We start from the raw sequence: 22,710 nt of genomic DNA, 5'->3' as shown, positions 1-22,710 counted from the left end.
CATCATGGTAATTCCTTTTTACTTTCCACCATGATTTTAGTCTGCTATTCTGTGCTACAAACCGAGGCAGGAAAGGTGCAGGCATGACTGTCTGGCACCTTGTCTATTGGAAAAGCACTTTCTGGCAGAAGAACAAAAAAGAAAGACAGCTGGAAACATTGATCCATTAGTTACTGTAGTGCGATTCATCTGTTAGAACTCTAAGTTGCTTGTACATAGTATGGGGGTAGTTCAAAAGCAGTTGAAAATTTAGTTTTGAAAATTATAATCCTTGGAATTTTTTGTGTCATCTTACATTTTTGAATGACCTTAGTCACATGTCTTGTCTTTTATCTGCTTAGTTTTATTTGGAAAGACTTATCACAGAATGTGAGCAATGCTGCCAGGCAGCACATTGCTGTATTTGATAAACACTGGGAATATTTAATCAGCACATGTGTGACATTTTATCCATATTTTTCATTAATTTAAACAGTGATCCCTAAAGTTCTTTAACCCCACTGATTTGCATGCCAACGGCATAATCAAGAGTGAAATGTATTTTTTATGAAACTCTTAACATTCTCATCCTACAGATTTTTCTTAAACTTAAAAGCTGAACAAATCTAGTACTTACTGTCTGTTTTCACAGTGTGATTCATATCTTTATTACCAAGTCATAAGAGTAAGGTCATTGTGTTCTCGTTTGTATTAAGGTAGTGTCTCCATATTATATTTGTATCTTATGTAAGAAATACAGCAGATGAAAAAAGATCAATCAAGTAGTATTATATGGGGCAATTTTGCTCTCAGACTGCTAATACAGCTGTCTACTTAGAGCACAGATAGACAGCACTGTACCAGGCTGTAGTTATTCCAAGTGTCCAGTGCAGATAACATGATGTGACAGAAAGGAAATGCAGAGTGTTGGAAGCCTGGGTTGTACTTATGGGGAGTTGTGCTCATCCTTATTTTGCTACTGAGTATGCACATAAACTGTAGTTACCTGCTTTACTGCCAACAAGAGAAGTATGACAATTGGATGCTGGTACCTCAAGCACATATCTATGGGAGAATAAGAGCCAAATATCTATTTAATGTAAATGATTGTGTCAAAAGGGATTATTCACAAGAAAGGACTTGTGTTGCTACGTGGGGATTACCTAGGATGCTTTTTTTAAATGGCTACTGGGGAGACGAGAAGACTGTTCAGTTCTCGAACATCTTGTTGAAGTTACTGTGTGTATCTCATATGGCATTATGTCTCTTCTGGTAAGTGATCTAGGAAATAAAGCAGGATGCATCAGTTTATTTTCATGTATAACCATCATCTGCTACTGGTGAAAATAAAACTGAATCAGAGATTTAGGACTGTAATATTCAGTTCTTCAACTATGGCTTATCATTTTCAGTGCATCTGCTTTTAAGCTTAATACAAAAGATATATTTCCCACAGGATAAATTATTTTTAACTATCTCCTTTTAGTAGTTATGTAGTTATTTTAGTTAGTTCTTCACCAGAATTAGAATTCAATTCCTCAGTTAAATACCTAGGTCATAATTGTATGCATAACAATGCTACTATTTAAATATAGGCACAGTTTTCTTGGTTTTACTTTCCAGATCTAGTACTGAATACAAATCTATCTGTTAACAGAAAATTTAAATCACTCTGTCAGCTCAAGCTAAAACACCATCTCACCTTATAAATACAAGTATCCTGGGGGTCTAAAATCTTAAAGAAAATCAGAAAAACAGCAAAACACAGAAAGTCAGTGATCATGAGGCAGAAGGTGGAGAAATTCAACACAGTGCATAGTAGAAAACACAGTTTTTTCAACACAGTAGAAAAAAATGTTCATATTTATCCTATGCACTGTAGTTCTGCTGCAGATCTGAGGTACCAGCTTCCCCTAAGGGTGAATGGGGCCAGTCTCAATTCCTTGTTACAGTTCTATCTTCATAGCTACTTTCCACCTAAGATAATTTGTGGGATCTTTTCCTTTATTTTTTAAACTGCACAACTGTAAAATAATGCTATATTCCTCTTTAGAGGTTGAATCTGCCTCTAGAGAGAAGTGATTATTATTATAGCATTACAGGTTTGTAACTGATTCAGGAATCTTTAAAAATTATTGTGTAAAAAGATAAATTCAGAGTTATTGTATATATTCCTTATGCCTTATCTATTTGACAAAAGCTAGACACAGTATAAGGCAATCTTTTTAATGATTATTTAGAAAAACACTTTTCATACTTCTAGATTTTGATTCATACTGTTTTCTTCAAATTGAAGAATGTAAAACCTTGACATTTAGGATGTCAAAATGCTGGTTCGCAAAGTAAGCACTTCACTTATGTAAAAAGTTGAGTCACCTTCATTCACCCTAAATTCTTCTTGTTTGATATTTAATATTCCTCCATAGGGAATAAATAATAGGGGCTGAGTGCCATTAAGTAGTCTATTTTAAAACTGTAATGCATTCTACACCTTCAGACAGCATTAAATTTGAAAGGTTTTAGATATACACTAAAGGAGTACTTTGTCTCATCTAACATCTTTTAGGTTATTTTTCCAGTCAGTGGTAATGAAAAAGGATCTTCAGAGAGCAATTCTTTCTAACTCATAGAGGCCTCTTTCATGGTGGAATGAATTGCCTTTCTCTCAGAGGTCTAGGGAAGATCTGGACAACTAACCTAGAGTGAGATTTTCCGAGGCACAAACTGATATAAGAAGTTGATGATAAGTGTTGAGCATGGACTGGTCTCTTGAATCTTTGACCTCTGCTAAACTACTTCTTTGTGTAGTCTTGCACTCACACAGTTCATGACTCAGAAGTCTTTTAATATCTTTGCACTTTGGTTCTCATTTTTCAAAGTTGTAACAGCTTTATTTTCTGTTTTTCTGTTGTTGTCTGTCTCATTTAATTAGATTGTAGGACTTTTATAGTAAGGGCTCTTTCTTACTGGGTTCTTCTTACCAAAGGAGCGTTTCCATTGTTCATCTCATTTCACTGTTATGGCAGAGCAAAAATGCCATCTGCATGAGGCTCTGATTCAGAGGTCTAATTAAAAATGATTGGAAATATGATAGACTGTTCAGTGCAAAAGAGCAAATTTCTGGCAAGGTTTTATTGGTAAGGGTTGCTTTAATAACCCAGGAATGTTTTTTAAATTATACAATTTTTTCACTTTAGTCATCAAGTAGACGGCAGCATCCTTTAAATAAACATCTTTTCAAACCTTCAACTTTCATGACATCTCATGAACCTCCAGTTTATATGGATGAAGATGATGACAGATCCAGTTTTCACAGCCATATGGATACTGCAGCAGAAGAGGAAGTATCGGTATGTCATTTAAATCAGTCACAGAATGTCTTACTTACTGTCATTTTAACCTGTTTAATGAGTAATGTGAGGATTAAGCATCTTTGCCATGAACTATAATGACCCTGAATCTCAGAGACTCTGGGCCAAATCAGAAAGGAAGTATGTAAAACAATTAATAAACAGTTTTGTCCTGAAACAGTTCTAAAAAAATTTAGAAGCCTCTTTCCCTCACTTCTTCAATAAACATGCTAAATAACACAGAAACTTAATTCTTTGTAGATTCAAAAAGGAAGTTGAAATTAAGTGTGTAGGCTATGTAAGAACAATTTTGATTACTGTCTTGTAGTTGTTTTCCATAGCTGAGTGTTCTGATCAGAAAACAGGTGACCTCTACCAAATACAGCTGCTACAATTGAATAGCCATCTTGAAACAGGTATATGAATTACAATGAATGCTATGTCATCTCTTAACATACAAGTCCTCAACCTTTGTTGAAGAAATTGGATGGAAAAATACAGAAATTATGTGCTTCTTTAAAAAGAGAGAATCATTTGTTATTTACCTCTGGCAAGGTTGTATGCACCAGCCTGTAGGGAGACAAACTTCTGCATAATTTAGAAAAACTAGCAATCTGTTTTCTTAAGCTGTTAAAACACAAGGCAAAGTAAAGGGATGAAGGAGCTTAATAACTCTGAAACTTCTACTCTTCCAGTCAGGGAATGGTCATTTTCATCACTTTTTATTCTTGCAGGTAAAGGTGAGAACTTAATACTGGTGAGACTGACTGTTTTAAAATAAAAAAATATGTGTAATGGAAGCTTGGCATTGTCTTGCTCTATGAGTGATCTTTGCTTTTAATATTTTCACAGCTTTGAAAGTATTTCAGAACAGTGATTATAACTATCCTTAAAATAATACTTCATGCCATTCCAGAAAAATCAGTTAACTAGATAAAACAGATGTGATATTTCAGTTCTCAAGTGTAGTATCTGTTGGCATGTATGTAATAATGTCAAACAGTTCCCTACAGTAAGGCAGTTTTGTCTTAAACAAATGCTAACTACTGCAGCTGCTGTTTTGCTCACAGAATATGGAAAAGTGGATTATATGCAAATTGCATTTACGCATCCAAGATGAGAAAAACCCTAGGAGTTATTAAGAGGCTGCCCTCTCCTTCATTCACCATAAGAAACTTGTTTTTAGGATAATGTTTTAATGCAAATAATAAAGTGTAAGTAATACAAAATAAAACGTAAGTGAGCTTCATATGCTGTTTTGTGCCATGGTGTTAAAAATAATTTCCCAGTTTCTTTCTTGGAATATATCGCCACCATTTTCTGAAAGGTAACTAATTGTACATAGTGACTTATGGAATATTTGTCTTCCTAGTTACTGTATTTCTAAAGTAAACAATGTTCCTCATTTATTATTAACCATCAACAGGATGAAGAGAGTATTCCAGTAACATACCGAGAGTTACCTGAATACAAAGAACTTGTAGAGTTTAAAAAATTGAAGAAACAGAAACTCCAGCAGATGCATGCAGAAAGTGGCTTTGTGCAGCATGTGGGATTCAAGGTGAGTTGTTCTGTGCCTCAGTGGATTGTAGAAGTTTTCAAAGTTAACATGTTTTGGGTTTCTAAAAAAATTGAGTTTGGTTCCATAATGCATGTTCACCGTGTCTGCTTTCTCTCATCTTCTTTAATAAAAGCAACCTCAGTAATTCACTCTTTCTGATAGCTTAGGCTGCACTGTTACAGCATGAAAATTAATAACATGCTGTCTTTTCCTCATTCATATTCTGAAAATACAGCTCTAGAGCCAGTTTAAATAATTACAGAATTCCATTTGACATTATGCTCTGGTTTGACAATGATTCATTGATTAATATTCTCTGATTATGAATTTAGAGTCAGTTTGCCTCCACCTGAGGCCAAGAAGGGACAAATATTTGTAATGAGATCAGTAGCAGATTAACAATTTTTTATGGTTTGTAGCAACATGCTAATACTGTCAAATAATAACTCGCAGAAGTTGAAGCAAAGACATGAAACAATAGTTATGTGAAATTAAGTAAATAAACATTAAGTTGAACTAATGTGTTGTCCCAGTAACAACCATTAATAGGTGACATGAAAGAATGGGCATTCTCTAAATTATATCTTCTAATTTGCAAGGGATGTTTTGTGAAATTGGCTTCTATGAACAGTTTGTTCACCTTGTTCAGTGTTAGGCAGCTAGATTTATTTTTTCAAACCATTTATGTAAGAATGAAGAGATACTCTGTTTAAGGTTCAGTTGAAAGTTACTGGAAAATTAAGACAGCTTTGTTAGGTGACGTTGGCAAACTTAATCATGGTGTTAGACCACCAAGGTGCTTTTCAGTTTTGCTGTTTTTAGATTATCGCGATGTGTTTGGTTTGGAGGCTTTTGTTTTGTTTTGTGTATGTTTCAAATTAGCATTTTCCTCCAGAAATGCAAAACTTCTATGAGGCAGAGCAGACAGCTAGGTAACAATCTAGTTGCTTTTTTTACATAAAATTACTTTGATAAGTAAATTGGCATTATATAGGGTCAAGCAATTAAAGTTTGAAAGTCTCGTTGGAATCTGAATTTGATTTTATTACACATCATAGTAAGCTGTGAAGTTACATGATTACATACTATTTTCCCTCAGGAGTGCTGCCTTGCTCAGTGCACAGGCTGGATGGAGCTCACCTAATAAGCAATCATTCAGAACACTTTTGGGTTTTTTGCATGGCCTTCAGCCTCATTTACTCCACATTATTCAAATTCTGCTTTGAATAGGGAATTATTGAATCCCTTGTGGGCTTTTTATGGCTTTCATTGCTATAATATCAGAGCACTTTGCAAGTACTTTTTTTTCTTCAGAAATGAAAAGCATGGAATTATTTCTATTTTACAAGGGAAAGAGAGGAAAGCTGGAGCTCAGAAATTAAGGTCAAGGGTTTCCAGTATCTTGCTTTTTAAACTGAGAAGACTGGAACAATTTTTTTTTTCAATTATTTAGCATTATAGTGACCTTGATGTTTTCAGAGAACATCTCTGAGTATGCTTAGTCCCTCATCATTATCAGCCATCAAACTCTGAAAGCCATCTGTGGAAGGAAAGAATTACAGCTGTGGCAAACCTGTGAAGTGTAAGGTGTTTGTAACCCTGAGTGGATGAGCTGTGGCTGGGAAGGAGCTGCTCTGAGTGGGTTTCACAGATGCTGTGAGAACACTTCAGGTTCTGAAGGAGGATGAGCTATGGGAGCACAGGCTTGTTTCCCACGTTTCTTCTTCCTTTTCAGTCCCATCTCTGCAGCACCTTTTGAAGTTTTGGTTTTTGAAAAGTTCTTGCTTCCAGGTCCCATTTTCCAGTTTTCCTTTATGCATCAAATATTTTTGCATTTCTGACCCTCTTCTACACCACTGTTTCATTTTTGCTTTTTTTGCCACACTATTCTTCCACCTAGCTGCTTCTGTGTTTTCCCTTTTCTTCTCAGGGACTCAGTTCTTGTCTTCTTGCTCAGCTTTAGTTTTAGGCTTTGGTTTCTTCCCCATGTTGTCCCAATGCCTGCCCAGCCACCTGGCTTTAGTTCCCTCCCACCTATAATGTGGTATTTTATTTCCTGAGTTTGAAAGTGCATCAGTCTGACCTGTCGTGTCCTGGTCTGCAGCCTCTCATAGCCTCTCAGCAGGGCTTACTGGTCTAGTCTTACTGCTTTTTTCTGCCATGGCAAGTGAATTTATACATGGACATTTCAGCTGGTTGGATTTAAGCTTTAGAAACATGACATTCTTTGTGTATTGTGTCACAGCAGGTCTTAGAGCCATGAAAAGATAAGAAGTGACTGCAGGAGGATAATGTGAACTTGAGTGCATTATAGTCTGTAATTATAAGAATTCAGCTGTGTGGGCTGTTAGTAATCAACCTCCATATTTTTTTATATATATATATATGTATATATGTGCCTTTCTATATGGTCTGCTGGTGGATACTGTTGCTAACACAGGTTGCTGTTCCCTAATGCTGTTCCATCTGCTCCAGTGTGATAACTGCGGAATTGAACCCATCCAGGGTGTTCGGTGGCACTGCCAGGACTGCCCTCAAGAAATGTCCTTGGATTTCTGTGATTCTTGTTCTGACTGGTGAGTAGCATATGCTTTGAATTCTTAACTGTTATCAGCTTGAATATCTCTACATGGCTTAACTGCTGTGTATGTTGGAAGATTTGGCTCCAGCGTAGGACACATCTCCTGTGCTGGGTGAAGTGGAAGATACTGTAGCACATATCTGTGGGAGATGTATTTTATAAGCATGTTCTACATACACAATTTTTATTTTCTTAATATAGTAGACAGGTAGGTTTGGTACTTTAAAATAGTGGGGAAAATTAAACTTTTATCAATCGTATCCAATTTGGTATGAATCTCTTAATACTATCATTGTTTTAAGATAAGGAGAGTATTTGACTTTTAAACTGTTATCTTTTTCTTTCCCTTGCAGTCTGCATGAAACAGAGATTCATAAGGAAGACCATCAGTTAGAACCTATTTACAGAGCAGAGACATTTATAGACAGAGACTACTGCATGTCCCAGGGCACCAGTTACAATTATCTTGACCCAAACTACTTTCCAGCAAATAGATGACATGGGAAGCAGATCTACCATCTTGGGCTTACTGTTCTCTTTGAAAAATAACAATGGCACCATTGTTAATGCTGGGCACATTTTGGAAAGAGTCTGCTTTCCCTGAAATGTCGCTCACAGCATGACGGCTTCCTGGGTGTAATTGTCAAACTACAGCTTAGAGCTGTCATGGTTCTAGATCACTGAACAGCAGCTGAACATTCCTAGTGTGCAGAGGGTTTCACTGGGAGACTTTCTTTCACCACATTAGTCATTTTTAGGTGGTGAATCTAAACACGAAAGAAAATCATACAAAAGGGTGAACCAGAAATGAGAGCACACATTAAAGACAGAGTAAATTCCAAAGGCTTTGAAGAACCTGGTTATAACGAGATCCAGAGGAGATGAAGTATTTATATAAAAACAGTTTTAGTAGCTTGCAGTTTTGTTGTGAAATAGTTTTCAGCACAGTAACTGACTTCTTTAGGCAAGGTTTTAACCAATGACAGTGTTTGCTTCTAGGATGTACTCTAAAAAATACTCACTGTCTCAGTGATGGTTGGTTACAGGCCTTTATTAAATCGGAGCTGCTTAATCACATTGACTTTCAATTTTTTTTAATTTTTTTTTTTAAACCACGACGAACTCTATTTACCAACAGTGAAGCACTACAGGGGGCAACTGTGGCATTGCTTCCTTAACCAGCTCATGGTGTGTGAATGTTATAAATTTGTCACTCAGATATATTTTTTAAATGTAATGTTATATAAGATGATCATGTGATGTGTACAAAATATGGTGAAAAGTGCCAGTGGTAGTAACTGTGTAAAGTCTCTAATACTCAACATTAACTCCTTTAAAATAAAATACACAGCCTTCTGCCTCTGTATTTGGAGTTGTTAGTGCAACTCATCAAAGAAAACTGCCTAATATAAATCATATATATGGTAATAATTTTTCCTCTTTTGTAGTCTGCACAAGATCCATGAAAGATTGTATTTTTATTACTATTTAAACAGTGATTAAATTTAGCCTGAGCAGTGAGCAAGGGTTCACATGCATTCTTTTATACTGCTGGATTTTGTTGTGCATCATTTAAAACATTTTGTATGTTTCTTCTTATCTGTGTATACAGTATGTTCTTAAATAATGTTCAATTGTCAGGAGAACTGTGAGAAATAAACTATGTGGATACAGTCTGTTTATATATAGAATGCTTGCTGTGACTTCCTTTCTGTGTAGTTCTGACTTTTTAATCAAGATGGAAAACATTAGAAGGACATTTTAATACATCATACAAATATTCACTGTGCAGACCTGCAAGATGCCCAGCACCTTCCTCCGCTGTTCATTTCAATGGGAACTGATGGTGCTCTGCACCTGCTAAAATGCGCTTCGCCTTTTGCAGGATTAGCATTTTAGTTGTCTCAGATCTTGCTCACAGACTGTTTTATTTCAGATTGCAGAAAATTCAGATCCTTGTAGCCTTGATACACTGTATACCATTGTCTGAGAAGCTTTGTAATTATTGTGACATATTTTAGTTAATATATTTTCTATGGAAATGTATAGCTCACGATTCAGAAACACTTGGTTATTTTATAACTGTAATAGACTTCCAGTTGCTTTGAAACTTGAATACTCAGAGTAATTAGCTGGAAAGGAAACTAATTTGACTAAAAAATATGGCAATAAGAAGCATAATTGGCTGGCTACACCTAATAATTTTAATTATAAGCCAACAGCTATTGAGCTTTGCAATAAGTTCAGGTGTAGTTCTTGCTTCAGAAAAAATGTGTCTTTATTTAGAAGGAAATGCAGTACAGTCAATAAACCACTGGGCAAGTATCATGTGTAAACATCTCATGTATCTGGTATACTTAGATAAATTTAATGAACCTTAAAAATACACACAAAAACTCACATGATGTATTTTTGGTTTTAATTGGAAAAGATACTGCTCTGAGAGGCTAAGACAATAAAACATGTGCTTTCCACATCATTCATGCTGTTCATAGGAAGCTGGAGTTGGTGAAGGTGTATTACCAGAGAGAGAATCTGTGGTGATCTTTGTTTTCTGTTGATATCCTGAAAAAATTACTGGAATAAAATAATGAAAGTAAACTAGTGAAACATGATTAAATGCAAATACTCACTCATCAATTCAGGATAGTTTGGGAAGAACAAGAAGCCATGGTATAGTTTGAATGGGATTGGAAGCATCGGGGGAATTTTAAGTCTGAATCACACAAGAAGGAAATGTCTTGGATAAGTCCTCTTTTTATTGAATATGTATAAATATTTATATTTCCATATGCATGCATATACAGCTCTTTCTCTTGCATACATTATGAACATATGCAAATAGATATCTAATGCACATACACCCAAATCAAGCATGGGGATTTTTTTTGTTCCACAGAAAAGACCAGAAGAAGCAGAAAGAAAAATTAAACTGAAACTGTATGTTAAATAATTTTTGTGATTTGATTTTTTTAAAAAAAAACAGCAGCTGATGTGTTGCCTGTGTTCCCATCCTGCACAAGTATGATACTCCACACTTTTTACCTTATATTGTAATTAGAAGCAATAAAAAATTCTCCAAAAAAACTCCCCAGATTAATTTGCAGCTGCTCGTGCCCAAGGCTTGGTTTAGGAAAGCCCTTCTCAGGCTGATGGGTAACCAAAGGTGTTTAAAGCTGTGGTGCTGCAGGTGTTCCTGGTCACTTAATGGATGGGTCTGGAGCTGGAGAAGCACTTCCTAGAGCATCAGATGTAAAATATAGGCTATAAAAGGACCCAGGCAAGAAGGATCATCCAGGATATGAAGGATAAGAATATATTGAAAACAGTCCCTTAAAAAAAACAAAAAAATTAGCATTTACAGGCAAATGCCAAGGAAGAAAAGGAAAACAAGATTCTGCCCAGAATGGAGAAAGGACAAACTGTAAGCATGCTGATTTGAGCTATATTTTCAAGTCATGTACTGTGCGTTTAAAAGGATTAAAGCCACGTATATTGTAACAGAAATCATTACTTCTCATTTTTTACATGTTTTATTTGTATTATGTCTTTGTTACAAGAAAGGTAACTTTAAAAGTACAAATCTGCTGCATAAAGTACAAATTTGACAGTAAGAGCAATCATGCAACCCACTTCAGCTATGAATTCATCCTGTATTTCCAGTAAGAGGATGCAGTTACTTTACAGGAATGTCAAACAAGCTTTTATTTAGCTATCAGAATACCAAATAAACTTCACAATATTTTGGTTAACTTAATGGGAATATGATTTTTACAGACTTTTTTTCTCAGATATTACAGATAAATGGCTTACTAAAGATGCAAGCAATGTGAAATCAAAGATTCCCTTTTTTTCCACCCCCCCCCAAAGTTTTTTGGCCATGCCAGTACAAGACAACAGACGATGATCAGAATTTTGCATGAGAAATACTTTCAAAGTATTGTCTAAAGACATCTTCATACATTCTGGCTCATAGTCAACTTTATATATAGACTTTAATTAATATGGTAGAGGAGCTGTTAATATGGATAATTACTGGATTGCACATTTAACTATACAATACAATCATCATTTTCACCTCAGCTCACAAAACTGGGAAGTCATTTATAATAACATTGCCTCGAAGTGGTGTCTGCTCCAGGATAAAGGCTCAGCAGACACCCACACTGTTCAACCGCATCTTCACCTTCAGTTTTCTGCTTCCTGTTGTAATAATCTTGGGGATGTGTGAAAAGTTTATTTTAACTTCTAGTTTGACAAATTTCAGCTGTGTGACAGCTGCGTGTAACACGGAACAGATGATAGTCATTAAAACCCAAGAACAAGCAAAATGATGCCACAAAAATTAATACTGTTAATGAAAATAATAACCTATTGGAAACTGGTAAGCAGTAATCTTAGAAGTTACTACAGTATGTGGTGAATGGTGTGCTTGAAGAGCTCTCTGCTGGCCAGGCATTGTCTGACTTCCGATCGAATGTGTAAGACCATGAAATACAAACCAGAGCTGCTTTTCACCATCTGCTTTCAGCCCGTGAAGAGCAAACAACTGGTAAAATAATGTACAGTTCTTAGTGTAGAGTTAGCATACAGACCACTTCCTATTGAGTGTTTTGTCAGAGGAAAAAAAATTCATCTTAAACAGCATACCACATGCACAAATACCAGATACCTCTCCAGAAAGCAGTATTGCTTTGCACAGCATTTTCATCATGACTGCCAAGTGCACATGAGGTGATGCTGTGTACACATCATTACTGCATTTCTGTTGAAAATGCTGCCTCTTCCTTTTTCAGAAAAGAGTCAATCATCTTGCAGACTTCCAGAAAAACATCTTCCTGTGTTCCTTCTGCATCAACCTGTGAAATGAGCAACATGAATTTAACAATGAATTATCTCAGAATCTAAGCATTGGTACCAAATAATGGGCCAATATAAAGTTTGTTCTATTTCATGTTATACGCATGCTCATGTAGAGGAGCAGCTCCATAAACCAAATTATTCAGTGTGTTTCCACAGTTCGGTGTTGAAAAGATTCTGTAGGCTCCATCCATCCTTTGGAGCAAGTGAGGGAGCTTAGCTCTATCTCCTAAGTATTCATGTTTTGAAGTAAAATTACAGCTTTGATATGCAGAACAGTTTTCAAAGTTTCTTACAAACTATTTTAACATTTAATACCCTCCAGAAGAAGCCTTAACAGAACAGCGAGGATATCATACTGTTAATGAGATGAATAGCACTGACTTGTTAATTTGTTTCTTGTCATCTAAAGTGTCAAAGAATGTAATGCTGTTGACTGACCTAAAAGCTTTCAAATGACAGTAACTTAGCAGGGTTCTGTGTTTCTGTGCATTTCTGTTTGCAGACTTGGTGAATTGGTTCTGGTTTGGCAACACGTTTTACAGTGATTCTGTTTTGGCCAGAGGCTGCCCAGGCTGTTAGAGCTTTTTACTATGACTGAACTTCAACAAAACCAAGATCAATTCATTTTCCTATGCTGAGAAATAGCTGCATCGTTGGCAAAGAGGAATAATATTTGTAGCCAGTAATACTTCTTTGTATTCCCAAGAAAATTAATGTAGCACCAAGCATTACTTGAGGAAGAAGATTTGTCTTTTGCCTTGACAGTAGCGAGAGAAGTTTCCATGCTGGGGCATACATCAAGCAGACTGCAGCTAATGATAATTCAGTTCCTTTCAAATTCCTGGTGAGAACCTTAATTCTCAAAAGCAAGCTTCCTCTATGCTTCTCCATGGCCAGACTCCATGCCTGTGTGCCATGGAGTTTCCACACGTTTAACTGGTCCCATGACAACTTTGGTAAAGCCTGTTTTTCTGAACTATGTGCTGCTTTTCCATCTCCAAGTTGCTGCTCAGGATACCAGACAATCGTAATGTTTGGAGCGTGTATTCCTGATGACCAGCTTTCTGCCACCTCTGTTCTGCAGGAAAATAACTCAAAATGTGTTTTTGAAATAGGCCATGAAATTCTCAGATACAGTGTTGGCTCCCAGCCAGCTCCTGTACAGCCTGACTGCACTCCATGTGTGTTTCAGTCCCTCAGTGTAAAGTCCTGTGGGGGAGTCAGCAGCTGCTCCCTGCAGAGATCCAGCAAGGGATTCACACTGCCACTGAGCTTTGCTCTTGGTGGCATCCACAGATGCTGCAAAGTTTGGTCCCTTGTTGCCTCCTGTTGGGAGGGGTGGCACACCCAGCCAGGACACCTCCACACACAGCAGTTCCAACACTGGAAGTGACCAACCTGGCCAACCTTTAAGGACCCATTGCCTGACTGGGTTCAGTCCCTTCGGCCTCTCCACAAGGGGGTCTTCCAGTCTGAGCTGAACTATCATCCCTGCTCCTGGGAAGCTTTCAGAAAGACAATTCTCCTGCTTCCCTTGCTCTGTCATGTAGGTGTTTGCTGAGATTGCTACTTTATGTATTGCTGAAGCATCCATGTGCTAGAATAGTTTGTAAAGCAGCCTTAGATCAGTTCTCAAACAAGGGGCTTCATGTCTTTCAGAAGATTTCTATAACAGAAACAAAGGGTTTAGGAGTGGGTTACTCACTAGCAGCAGAGAAGAGGGGAATGGTGAACCACTCTGGACCAACTGCCTACCTTCTTCAGTTAGAATAAAACTATTAATTCTCATCCAAGCTGCTATAAAGCAGCTTGTTATGTCCATCTCAACTGCCAAGACATCTGTTTTTGTATGGCTATTGCACAAGAAATACAGCTTGCACAGGGTGAAGGCCACAACCATTTCAAAGCTCTTTGGTCTTATTCCATAAATACACCTGCACTGGACAACCTACCCAACCTCATCAGCACAGGTGGGTGCTCTGGAACTGGGACTGATACTCAGGTCTGGAGCTGTGCAACTGTGATGAAGAATTAGGTTTGTGATTGTGGAAACTGTTGCCCTTTACAAGTGGCTGGAATGTTGCTTTCCTAACAGGCACAGTAAAACATGGATGAGCGTGACTAATGACAGCCCCAGTGCTTCCCATGATGGCCTCCTAAATAACAAAGGTCCAATTCATAAAACTAACTTAAAGTCATGGCACAAAACTAACTTAATGTGACAATAATTCACATATAGTACTGCAGTAATTCAATGACACTCTCTGCAGCTCCAGTAGAGAAAACTGTGTTTCTCTCATTATAAGTAACTTCATAAATTAGGACTGTTTTCAAGGTTATTCAAGGCTACTGTCTGCTCATAAAAGGAAGATCTAAATACAGTTTTACATAGCCTTCCTGTTTTAAAATGCCACTATGTCTTTAGGTAACTTGAACTGCAAACAAATTTAATGAGCTCATATGAAAAACGACTGGAGCGATGGTCTTCAGTTGTTGTTCCTTTTGACAGTAAAATCAGTCAATTAAATTTTCAGTCATCAAATCTGTCTTTGTTGTAGAATTTGGGATTTAGAACCCTAAATGTGTACTGCCACTGAGAAAAACTTGACTGTAGAGGACCACCATTTTCAGAAAGAGAAACTAAGACTGCAAAAAACTCACTGGTTAGAAGCTTCTTATTGAAGGTTGGTCAAGTTCAGCTGTGTTGTCACTAACATTTATATCTTTGTCATTAAAAGGACTGTTAAAAACCTCTCTGAGACAGTGCAGTACCTGGTTTTCAAAGAAATGGATCAAGCTATCTGCCAGCTGAAACACTTTGCCCTGGTACCTATTTGCATTTGGCATGATGTTCCCCTGTGTTTTATCTGTAATGCTCTGCTTATGTTTCTGATGAGCTTTCTAGGCTGGTGTCTCCTCTGATTGGTCACAAGCCACCAAAGGGTGTGACAAAGAAACACTTGTTCCTTTGTCCCCCTGCTACTTAGACACCAGGCTAATGGTTCTCTGACAACCTTCTAAAAACCAGAAATAAATAACACACTTGCTACCACTGTTGATTATCCCTTCTCTTAAAGGCAAAGGAAATATTTGCCCCTGTCCAGAGAATCTTCTAACAGGGGATTAACATGAGCAGGCTCAGAAGTGGAAGATCGTGAGAGGGTGGATGGTCACTCATTTTTTTTATAATTGTTATGGAAAATGTTTGTGGTAAGAATCTATTAACGAGTGCTCACATAGCAAGTGTCTACAACTGATTTTAGAAAAAAACAACAGAACAACACTTAAAAAAAAAAAAAAAAGAAAAGGAAAAGGAAAAAGAAAAGGAAGATATTTTGGTTGAATTTTGTAAACTAAACTTCCATAGCATGTGATCTGAAATCCTGAAGGTTTTTTGACATCCTTGCAAATCCTCTGCTCTGGACTGCCCACCTTATTTGTTATACTCATGCCCATTTTCCTCCAATGACTTTCAATGGGGAACTTGTATTTAAGACACCTACTAAGTGTCTGATGTTAGCTCAGTATGATCAGTTTTGTCTTGCTTGACTACTGATACATTGTTCTTCTCCATTACTTACTGCTCTCCCACATACTGTCACTTGAAAAGAGCTTTAAAGGATGAGTCAGATGTTAAAAACAACCAGCTTTTTCTCCTTTTCCTCTCAGTTGACAGGTTCAAAGGTTTTACATTTAGCCATGCTAAAACACAAGTAGGTACCTACTAAATGTTCAACCACATTTCTCTGTCAAGCTGCCTTGGAAATAAATGAGAAGCAATTTAAAAGCAGCACTATCCACCTGCTTACTACAGCTACCATAGCACATTTATTTTCATTTTGTTCATCTTAAACATCTGATCCCCACAGAATCAGGAAATTTGCAACTGGTTTTGTGAGTAGTGCTTTCAGTCCTTGCATTTCCATTTCACGGTCACTGTTAAAAAGCACCCACTTACTGTTCTTAGTGGTAGGTGGGTGTTCTGTAACTGATTACGAAAGAAATTATGGAATATTAAAATACATCCCCAAAACATGGGGATTAATTTATTGCTACAAATTTACAAATGTAACTTATTGTTACAAATTTACCTTCAATAACACGACTGAGAAAACTAATGAAAAGTGAGTGAAAGAAACTATAATTCTTTGCCTTTCATTCTTCCAGCCAATTTATTTTCCCTTGTAAATAGACCCCTGTGAGAACTGCAGTTCTTCCTCCCAGCTGAGTGGCTGGAAAGATCAATATTATTCCTGTTCACAGATGTTTCACCTGCACTCAGATTCTCCACCCCATGTGCATGCCTTCCACTGCTGAGAGGAAAACTGACAGGTACATTTGGTCAAAGGGAAATTTCTAAGTCCTGATCTTTTGGCAGCTTCATCAGGTCACTGCTCTTGTTTGGATGTTAGAGGAATGCAACCATGTTCCATTTCCAAATATCACATTAGTTACCTCTGAATGCATCAATGTACAACAATGAGGTTAGAGAAGGTCATAAAATTCTCATTTACTATAATGGGAATGCTGTTAATAAACCTTTGCCTCTTCTGTGCAAGAGAAGCAGAGAGAATTCCTAATAACTGCAGAAGAAGCTAGGTCAGACTTGAGTTTTCCTGCCTCTACTGTGTTTATCAGGCTCCTTCCACCCATGTTACAAAACCTGTTCCAGTGCAGAGGATGAGAAAGCTTGTTTGACAGTGTAGTCTCAAGGACACCTTGATACAGCATGACAGATCAGTTCCTCCTCCACTAGGTGCTCATCCAGTACCTGATTCCCACACCAGACCTTCTGCTGGCATTATGCTCAGGACTGAGTTTTACATTTGCATATTTAACCTGCCTGTTCTATGACTGAAAACTTTCAGACTGGACATTACAAGTTAAACACATAGCACTTGAATACTTTAATATGGAGAAATCAAATAATAGCAACAAGCCAACCCTATTATCTTGTTAAACCAACTCTAATTCTCTTCTCTGTGGCAAAGCAGGGACAGGGTGCTTCAGTGAAGCCTACAACACATGATCACTTACACAGCTGAACACAATTTCACCTACAATTATCAGTGGTGCTTAGTGACACATTGCTGTAAGCTGGCTAGAAAAGGTTAATGCTGAGTCTTTGTGGCAGGTAAGTGGGATTTATATGTTAATATTTCTCTTGAAATCTTGGCATCCACCCCTCTGAATTCCTAAGAAAGTGCATGGCTGAAATGACAGACACAAAGCTCACATGGGCCTTCCACTGAAGAGTTGCTGCTGGTGAAAAACAAGACTGGGCTGGGCAGGAATAACTTTCCAGTTGGCAGCAACTAGAGATTCTTTCAGACCTTTCTTTTCCTCTCTTAGCTAGATTCTCTTTAGATGCTTTGGCCATTGCTTATCCTGGGATCACAGACTGATCTGAATCTGCAAACAGCACCTTCAGTTACGACTTCTTTTCCCTGAAGCTATTCAATCCCACCAGCTTTGCCTGAGAAAAAGAGTGCACAAACCTCAGGTCTGTATTTACAAGAAGGTCCATAGATTATTTTTGAAAATTCATGAATGTAGATCAGATCATTTATTTTAAGGAGTCTTCAAATCAACACTTGTAAATTAACTTTGGTGGCCTTGCCCAAAATGTTTCAGGAAACTTACACAGAGTTCTTTCAGTGAGCAGGATTATGGAGGCAGCATCATCTTAATGTGAGCATTAAAGTCCCCAGCCAGCACTGGTCAGGGATGGAGATGTTAATAATTTTAGAAATTAATAGATTCCCAAAGCTGAAAACACGTGGTATTATAATTTAAATCCACAAGAAAATATTAAACATTTTGGACTGCCTCTAGGTAAAGTCTCAGTCTTTTGTGGGTGAGCATGATACTAAAATAACAAAAAACGAGTATTTAAGCTAAAACCACCTACCCTCCCCCCCTCCAAATTGCAGTCAGAAGTATTACTGACAGTTTTCCTGCTTTCCACCTGAATTTCCTTTCTTCATTCAGAGAACATCAGAGTGACTGCTAATGTCAATGCTTAGCAGTCTGTAAAACATGTTGCTATAAATAAGAAACTAACCCCACCTCCTGGGAATTGCAAACTTTGCCTTTACTCTCTGCTTCCTTCAACACATGCATCCTAAACATATTCACTGCTAAAATAGTTTTAAAACTGTAAACCTAAATGTCTATTTTCTCTTGATTTCCCACAGAGGTAACAGGAACACATTTTGTGTTACCTAGTTCTCTGCTTTAAAGCAGCTGTTGACCAAGCCTTAACTGGTTTTTTTTGGTCTTTATTCTTCAAATTGTTAAAATAATTTTGTTTGCAAATAAGTTTGCAAGATGTGCACTCACAGGACGATAATACAAGTTGGAAAGAACCTCAGTGGATCATCTAGTCCAACCTCCTGCCAAAAGCGGGACTGGGCTCTGGCAGGATGCCACTCTGACAGGCTCTATGCTGGAGTTGTACCACTGACCAAGTCCAGACTGTATGAATAAACTCATTGAGTTCACTCTTTAAGTTCCAGGAATATTCCAAGAAAAATTTCCTAAACAAGCATTCCTTCCAGAAAAGAAATTAATTTTTTCACAGTATATAGTGTATTTCCAAAACAATTATTTTTTTCCCAGCACTGTCCACTATAGAACTGATAGGGAATATCTGGATCAGAATAGCTTTTGAAGTCAATTGCCCTGGGCAAAGGAGTGCTCAGACCTACTTTTCCACTTTGTAGGTTCACAGTGAACTTTAAAATAGACGCCCACAACTGTTCAACAACACTTGGTTAAAATAATAACATCTCCCACCCATGAACAAGAAAATACTAACATGCTTCTTGTGTGAAATCTACAATGTCTTCTGCTCCTTGCTATGCAGGCACGAGGGCTGCAGGGTTGTACCCAAGGCTGGCTGAGGATGACAAGGATAGCCAGGGTGGATTGATTTAAAAAAACTATCTCTGCTAAATATTTTGGCAGTATTTTCTAAATGCTAATAAATAACTGAACGTTTACTTGTCTGCATCTTCAGGTTTGGAGGGAGGGGACATATCCACATTTTGCTGAAATCCACAATGGAATGACATCTTTAATAACACATATGTATTTTATAGTTTAGTAAAAAGCAGATGTTTCAATACAGAGTACCTGTGTTCAAGAAAAACAGAACACATTTTTCAACCTTAAAAGGACATTTTACATGATAATGTTTATAAAGCTAATTTTACAGAGCTTTCATAACCACTAATTTAATCCAGAAGATGGAAGTATGTTGAACATCAGAACAATGTTCTGATGTACATTCATCAGAAGCAAGTTCAGACACTGTACAGGTATTGTAAGAAAAACAGTGTAAACCCTGTTCAAACAATGCATGAACACTTCCTAACACGCAAACACACAGAGTCAGTTCTCAAAAAAAGTAATGACACAAAACACAAAACACATACCAAGTTCTGACCCACAGACTTAGGCAAGTCCCTTCAGGAGCTAATGAGCTGTAAGGTTTCAAGAAAAGAGAGAACAGAATCTTGCAGCAGAAGTATTAGGGAAGAGTAAGGAGAGTGAAATAAGGTAGCTCATGAATGAAAAATCTGTGTGAAAGTATTTATTGTAATTTAATTCCCTTTGGGGTTGTTGCTTCCGTGGTGCTTCAAAAAGGGAAACAGTGCAGCAGGCAATTTACTGGAATAAGGTCCTGGAGATACAGAGCTCTGCTTTCCTTTGAATTGCACTTTGTTCATGTGTTGTGCACTGCACTGAATTCTTAATTAGATGCATCCTTGCAATTTTGGCAAGGTAGCTGATCAAGAAAATACAAATAAACCCAGGTAATAATTCTTAAGCTTAAAAAAGAAAAATAGTTTTTTCCCTGCCACTCCAGAGTTTGTCTTCTCTTCAGTTACTCTGGGGTTAGCAAAGGACATAAATCAGGCCTCTCCCTTGAAGTACCATTTTTCTCAAGACTATGTAATCTACTTTGTTACCAGGTCAGGAGATGGGTGCATAAATTAGCTGCATATTTCTCTCATGGGAACTTTACAGATGAGAAAGGTTTGGGGTATGTGACCTGCATGTTGCTATAGCCTCTAGATAAAAGCTCCCATAATATATCCAGAAAATATTATTGGATTCTTTCCCTTTCAAGAATCAGTAGGACTACATATTTCTGTAGCTGAACATAAGGGGCTGTTTGCCATGACAGAGCAAAGAAATATATGCATTTCATGTAAATAAGCTTACAGACATGCTAGCCTATACATTAGTTTATTATACTGATGGATTTTTTTTTTGCTTCTCTGTAAAGTACTGATTCGTGAATTAAATTAATGCTTTAAATATTACACCCTAAACAGGTTTAAACTGAGGTAATCAATTGTATATTAATTATATATACATATTTATATACATATATAATATATCATTATAACTATGCCATATGAAGAAAAATCTGTCTTGTGTGTAGGTCTATTTTATTTCGGGATACACACTATCAGTTCTGTCAATTTAACTAAAGGGCTTTGGATTAACATAATCCTTCCTTATAACTCTGAAAACCCTTACAGAGAAATAAATCCTAATACTTAAAAGAAAAGCTTTCCAGCATTAATGCTTAATAAGATATTCTATACAGATGAGGTAGTGATACAGAATATGCTCTAAGACTCAGGATAAATCTGTTTTTTTGAACTGTACTGTGGAACTCAGAAGTTTATAGAAGTTGCAAACAAACCAAGGAAGTGTAATATGAGGACAAACTGGAATTGCAGAAACTAATACGGCTCATAAACAGCTCATGGCAGTATTTTGCAAGTATTGCTCATACCATAGAGGTAAAAAGCAATAATTTAATTCAGAAGGTCAGCAACTTACCCTGCATAACCGTGTCTTCCTTTCACAGTATGCAATCACAGGTTTTGATGCTTCGTAATAACTTTCGATTCCTTCTTTGATGGTTTCAGCACTATCAGAGTGCTGACTGCTTGGATTTCTCATCAGAAGGTGATTGCTCATGGTTGCTGCAGAGCAGTCCAGGCAGAACACAAGTTTTGGTTCCCCAATCTAGAGGCAAAGAAAAATAGTAAGCTTTCAAATCACCGTCCTAGTAAAACCAATTTTGTTTGGATAACTTTAAACAAAAATGCTACAGAAAGAGTCATCAAGGACTTTATTAGCAAATTACTTTCATATTTGTCTATGCATGGATTATGTACTCATACTCACACTCATACTCACACTCATTCTCAACACTCACACTCACACCACCCTGGGTGTCCCTGGCTGGGGCACGTTCCACGAGATCAGGTTGCTCAAGGCCTTTTCTTTTTAGGAAAGAGTGAGAAGTCTTCAGAAAAGAGATAGTTCTTCACACCAGTGGCCATTAAAGATTCATGTTTTTACCATGGCTACAGCAAATGAAGTCTAAATGACTGACACATGGCAATTGCTATTGCTACTGATACCTTTGTTGACAGCCCTTAAAGCACTATTTTTAAGGTAAATGTTTCCTATTAGGTCCTTTACATTTGACTGAGTATGTCTGAATTACATTGACATTTCTACTAACTTTATGACTTTCTAAGAGACAGCTGAAGCCAAGGGATTATGTCAGACAGTTCAATGATAAGCTTTGATCCATCTGTTTTTTTCCACACAGTTCAGAAAGCAGCAGCAGTAGTGAGGTTGGGGACTAAAAAAGTCAACCAAGTAATTTAACAGTGCAGGAGACTTAGAGAAGTTTAAAAAGATGTGGGCTTAACCAATGATTAAAACAAATGTCCTTTTTGTATAATTTGATTAGTATGGTGAAAGTCATTTCCTCATAGCACCACATGAGGAATTCTATGGTTGGTTCTAAATTATAGTAGAGTAAATAATAAATAATTTCTTTCATAGGTTATAGTCATTACCTTACAATGGGGATATGGAGGAGTCTACTCACGGGTAGGATTAGATAATAGTATCTGTTTGTCAGATACAATCTGATTTGCTTTTGGAAAATCAATGTTGTTCTCTTAAATGTTTCAATACTGCTATTCTCTGGAATTCAAAGTATTACAGAAATGTCATTCTTCCAAGTCAAGATTGCAAAAAGTAAACATAATGCCCCTCTCAGATACTAGAGCAAATATTACTAATGTTTAGTGGAGTTTTTTTTAATTACTGTTTTCCTGACTGACACAATATAGCTTAAATAATGCATAGTGTGGGGCATTGTAGGACCCAAACAAGTCTAATGTATTGGGTCTTTACTCCCTTATATAGTACCTTCCACCTGGTGATGTAAAACTTATAATTTAATATTGTTTTCTACTCATCCAACGGAAAGACGAAGAAGGGAATGGAGCCATGCACTTCTTTTGAATTCCAGGTAGGTAAAAGTACAA

At 37.0% G+C, this 22,710-nt stretch overlaps 2 protein-coding genes across 4 annotated transcripts in view; one reads left to right on the top strand and one right to left on the bottom strand.

The window, feature by feature from the left end:
* ZZZ3 (zinc finger ZZ-type containing 3) overlaps positions 1-9,162 on the top strand; it is a 53,523-nt gene extending 44,361 nt beyond the window's left edge. For all 3 annotated transcript variants that reach the window (XM_071750441.1, XM_071750439.1, XM_071750440.1), the window contains exons 10-13: positions 3,177-3,329; positions 4,756-4,890; positions 7,366-7,466; positions 7,825-9,162. In XM_071750441.1, coding sequence (XP_071606542.1) covers positions 3,177-3,329; positions 4,756-4,890; positions 7,366-7,466; positions 7,825-7,969 — 534 coding nt within the window. In that variant the 3' untranslated portion in view covers positions 7,970-9,162. The remainder of the gene's footprint in view (positions 1-3,176; positions 3,330-4,755; positions 4,891-7,365; positions 7,467-7,824) is intronic.
* Positions 9,163-10,985: 1,823 nt separating this feature from the next.
* Positions 10,986-22,710, bottom strand: part of AK5 (adenylate kinase 5) — a 73,075-nt gene continuing 61,350 nt past the window's right edge. Inside the window, exons 13-14 of the mRNA XM_071750442.1 lie at positions 21,197-21,385; positions 10,986-12,330 (exon numbers count right to left, since the gene is read on the bottom strand). Coding sequence (XP_071606543.1) covers positions 12,226-12,330; positions 21,197-21,385 — 294 coding nt within the window. The 3' untranslated portion in view covers positions 10,986-12,225. The remainder of the gene's footprint in view (positions 12,331-21,196; positions 21,386-22,710) is intronic.

This window comes from Heliangelus exortis, chromosome 8 (assembly GCF_036169615.1).
Source record: "Heliangelus exortis chromosome 8, bHelExo1.hap1, whole genome shotgun sequence".
Lineage (NCBI taxonomy): Eukaryota > Metazoa > Chordata > Aves > Apodiformes > Trochilidae > Heliangelus > Heliangelus exortis.
This window is presented reverse-complemented; position numbering and strand designations above follow the sequence as displayed.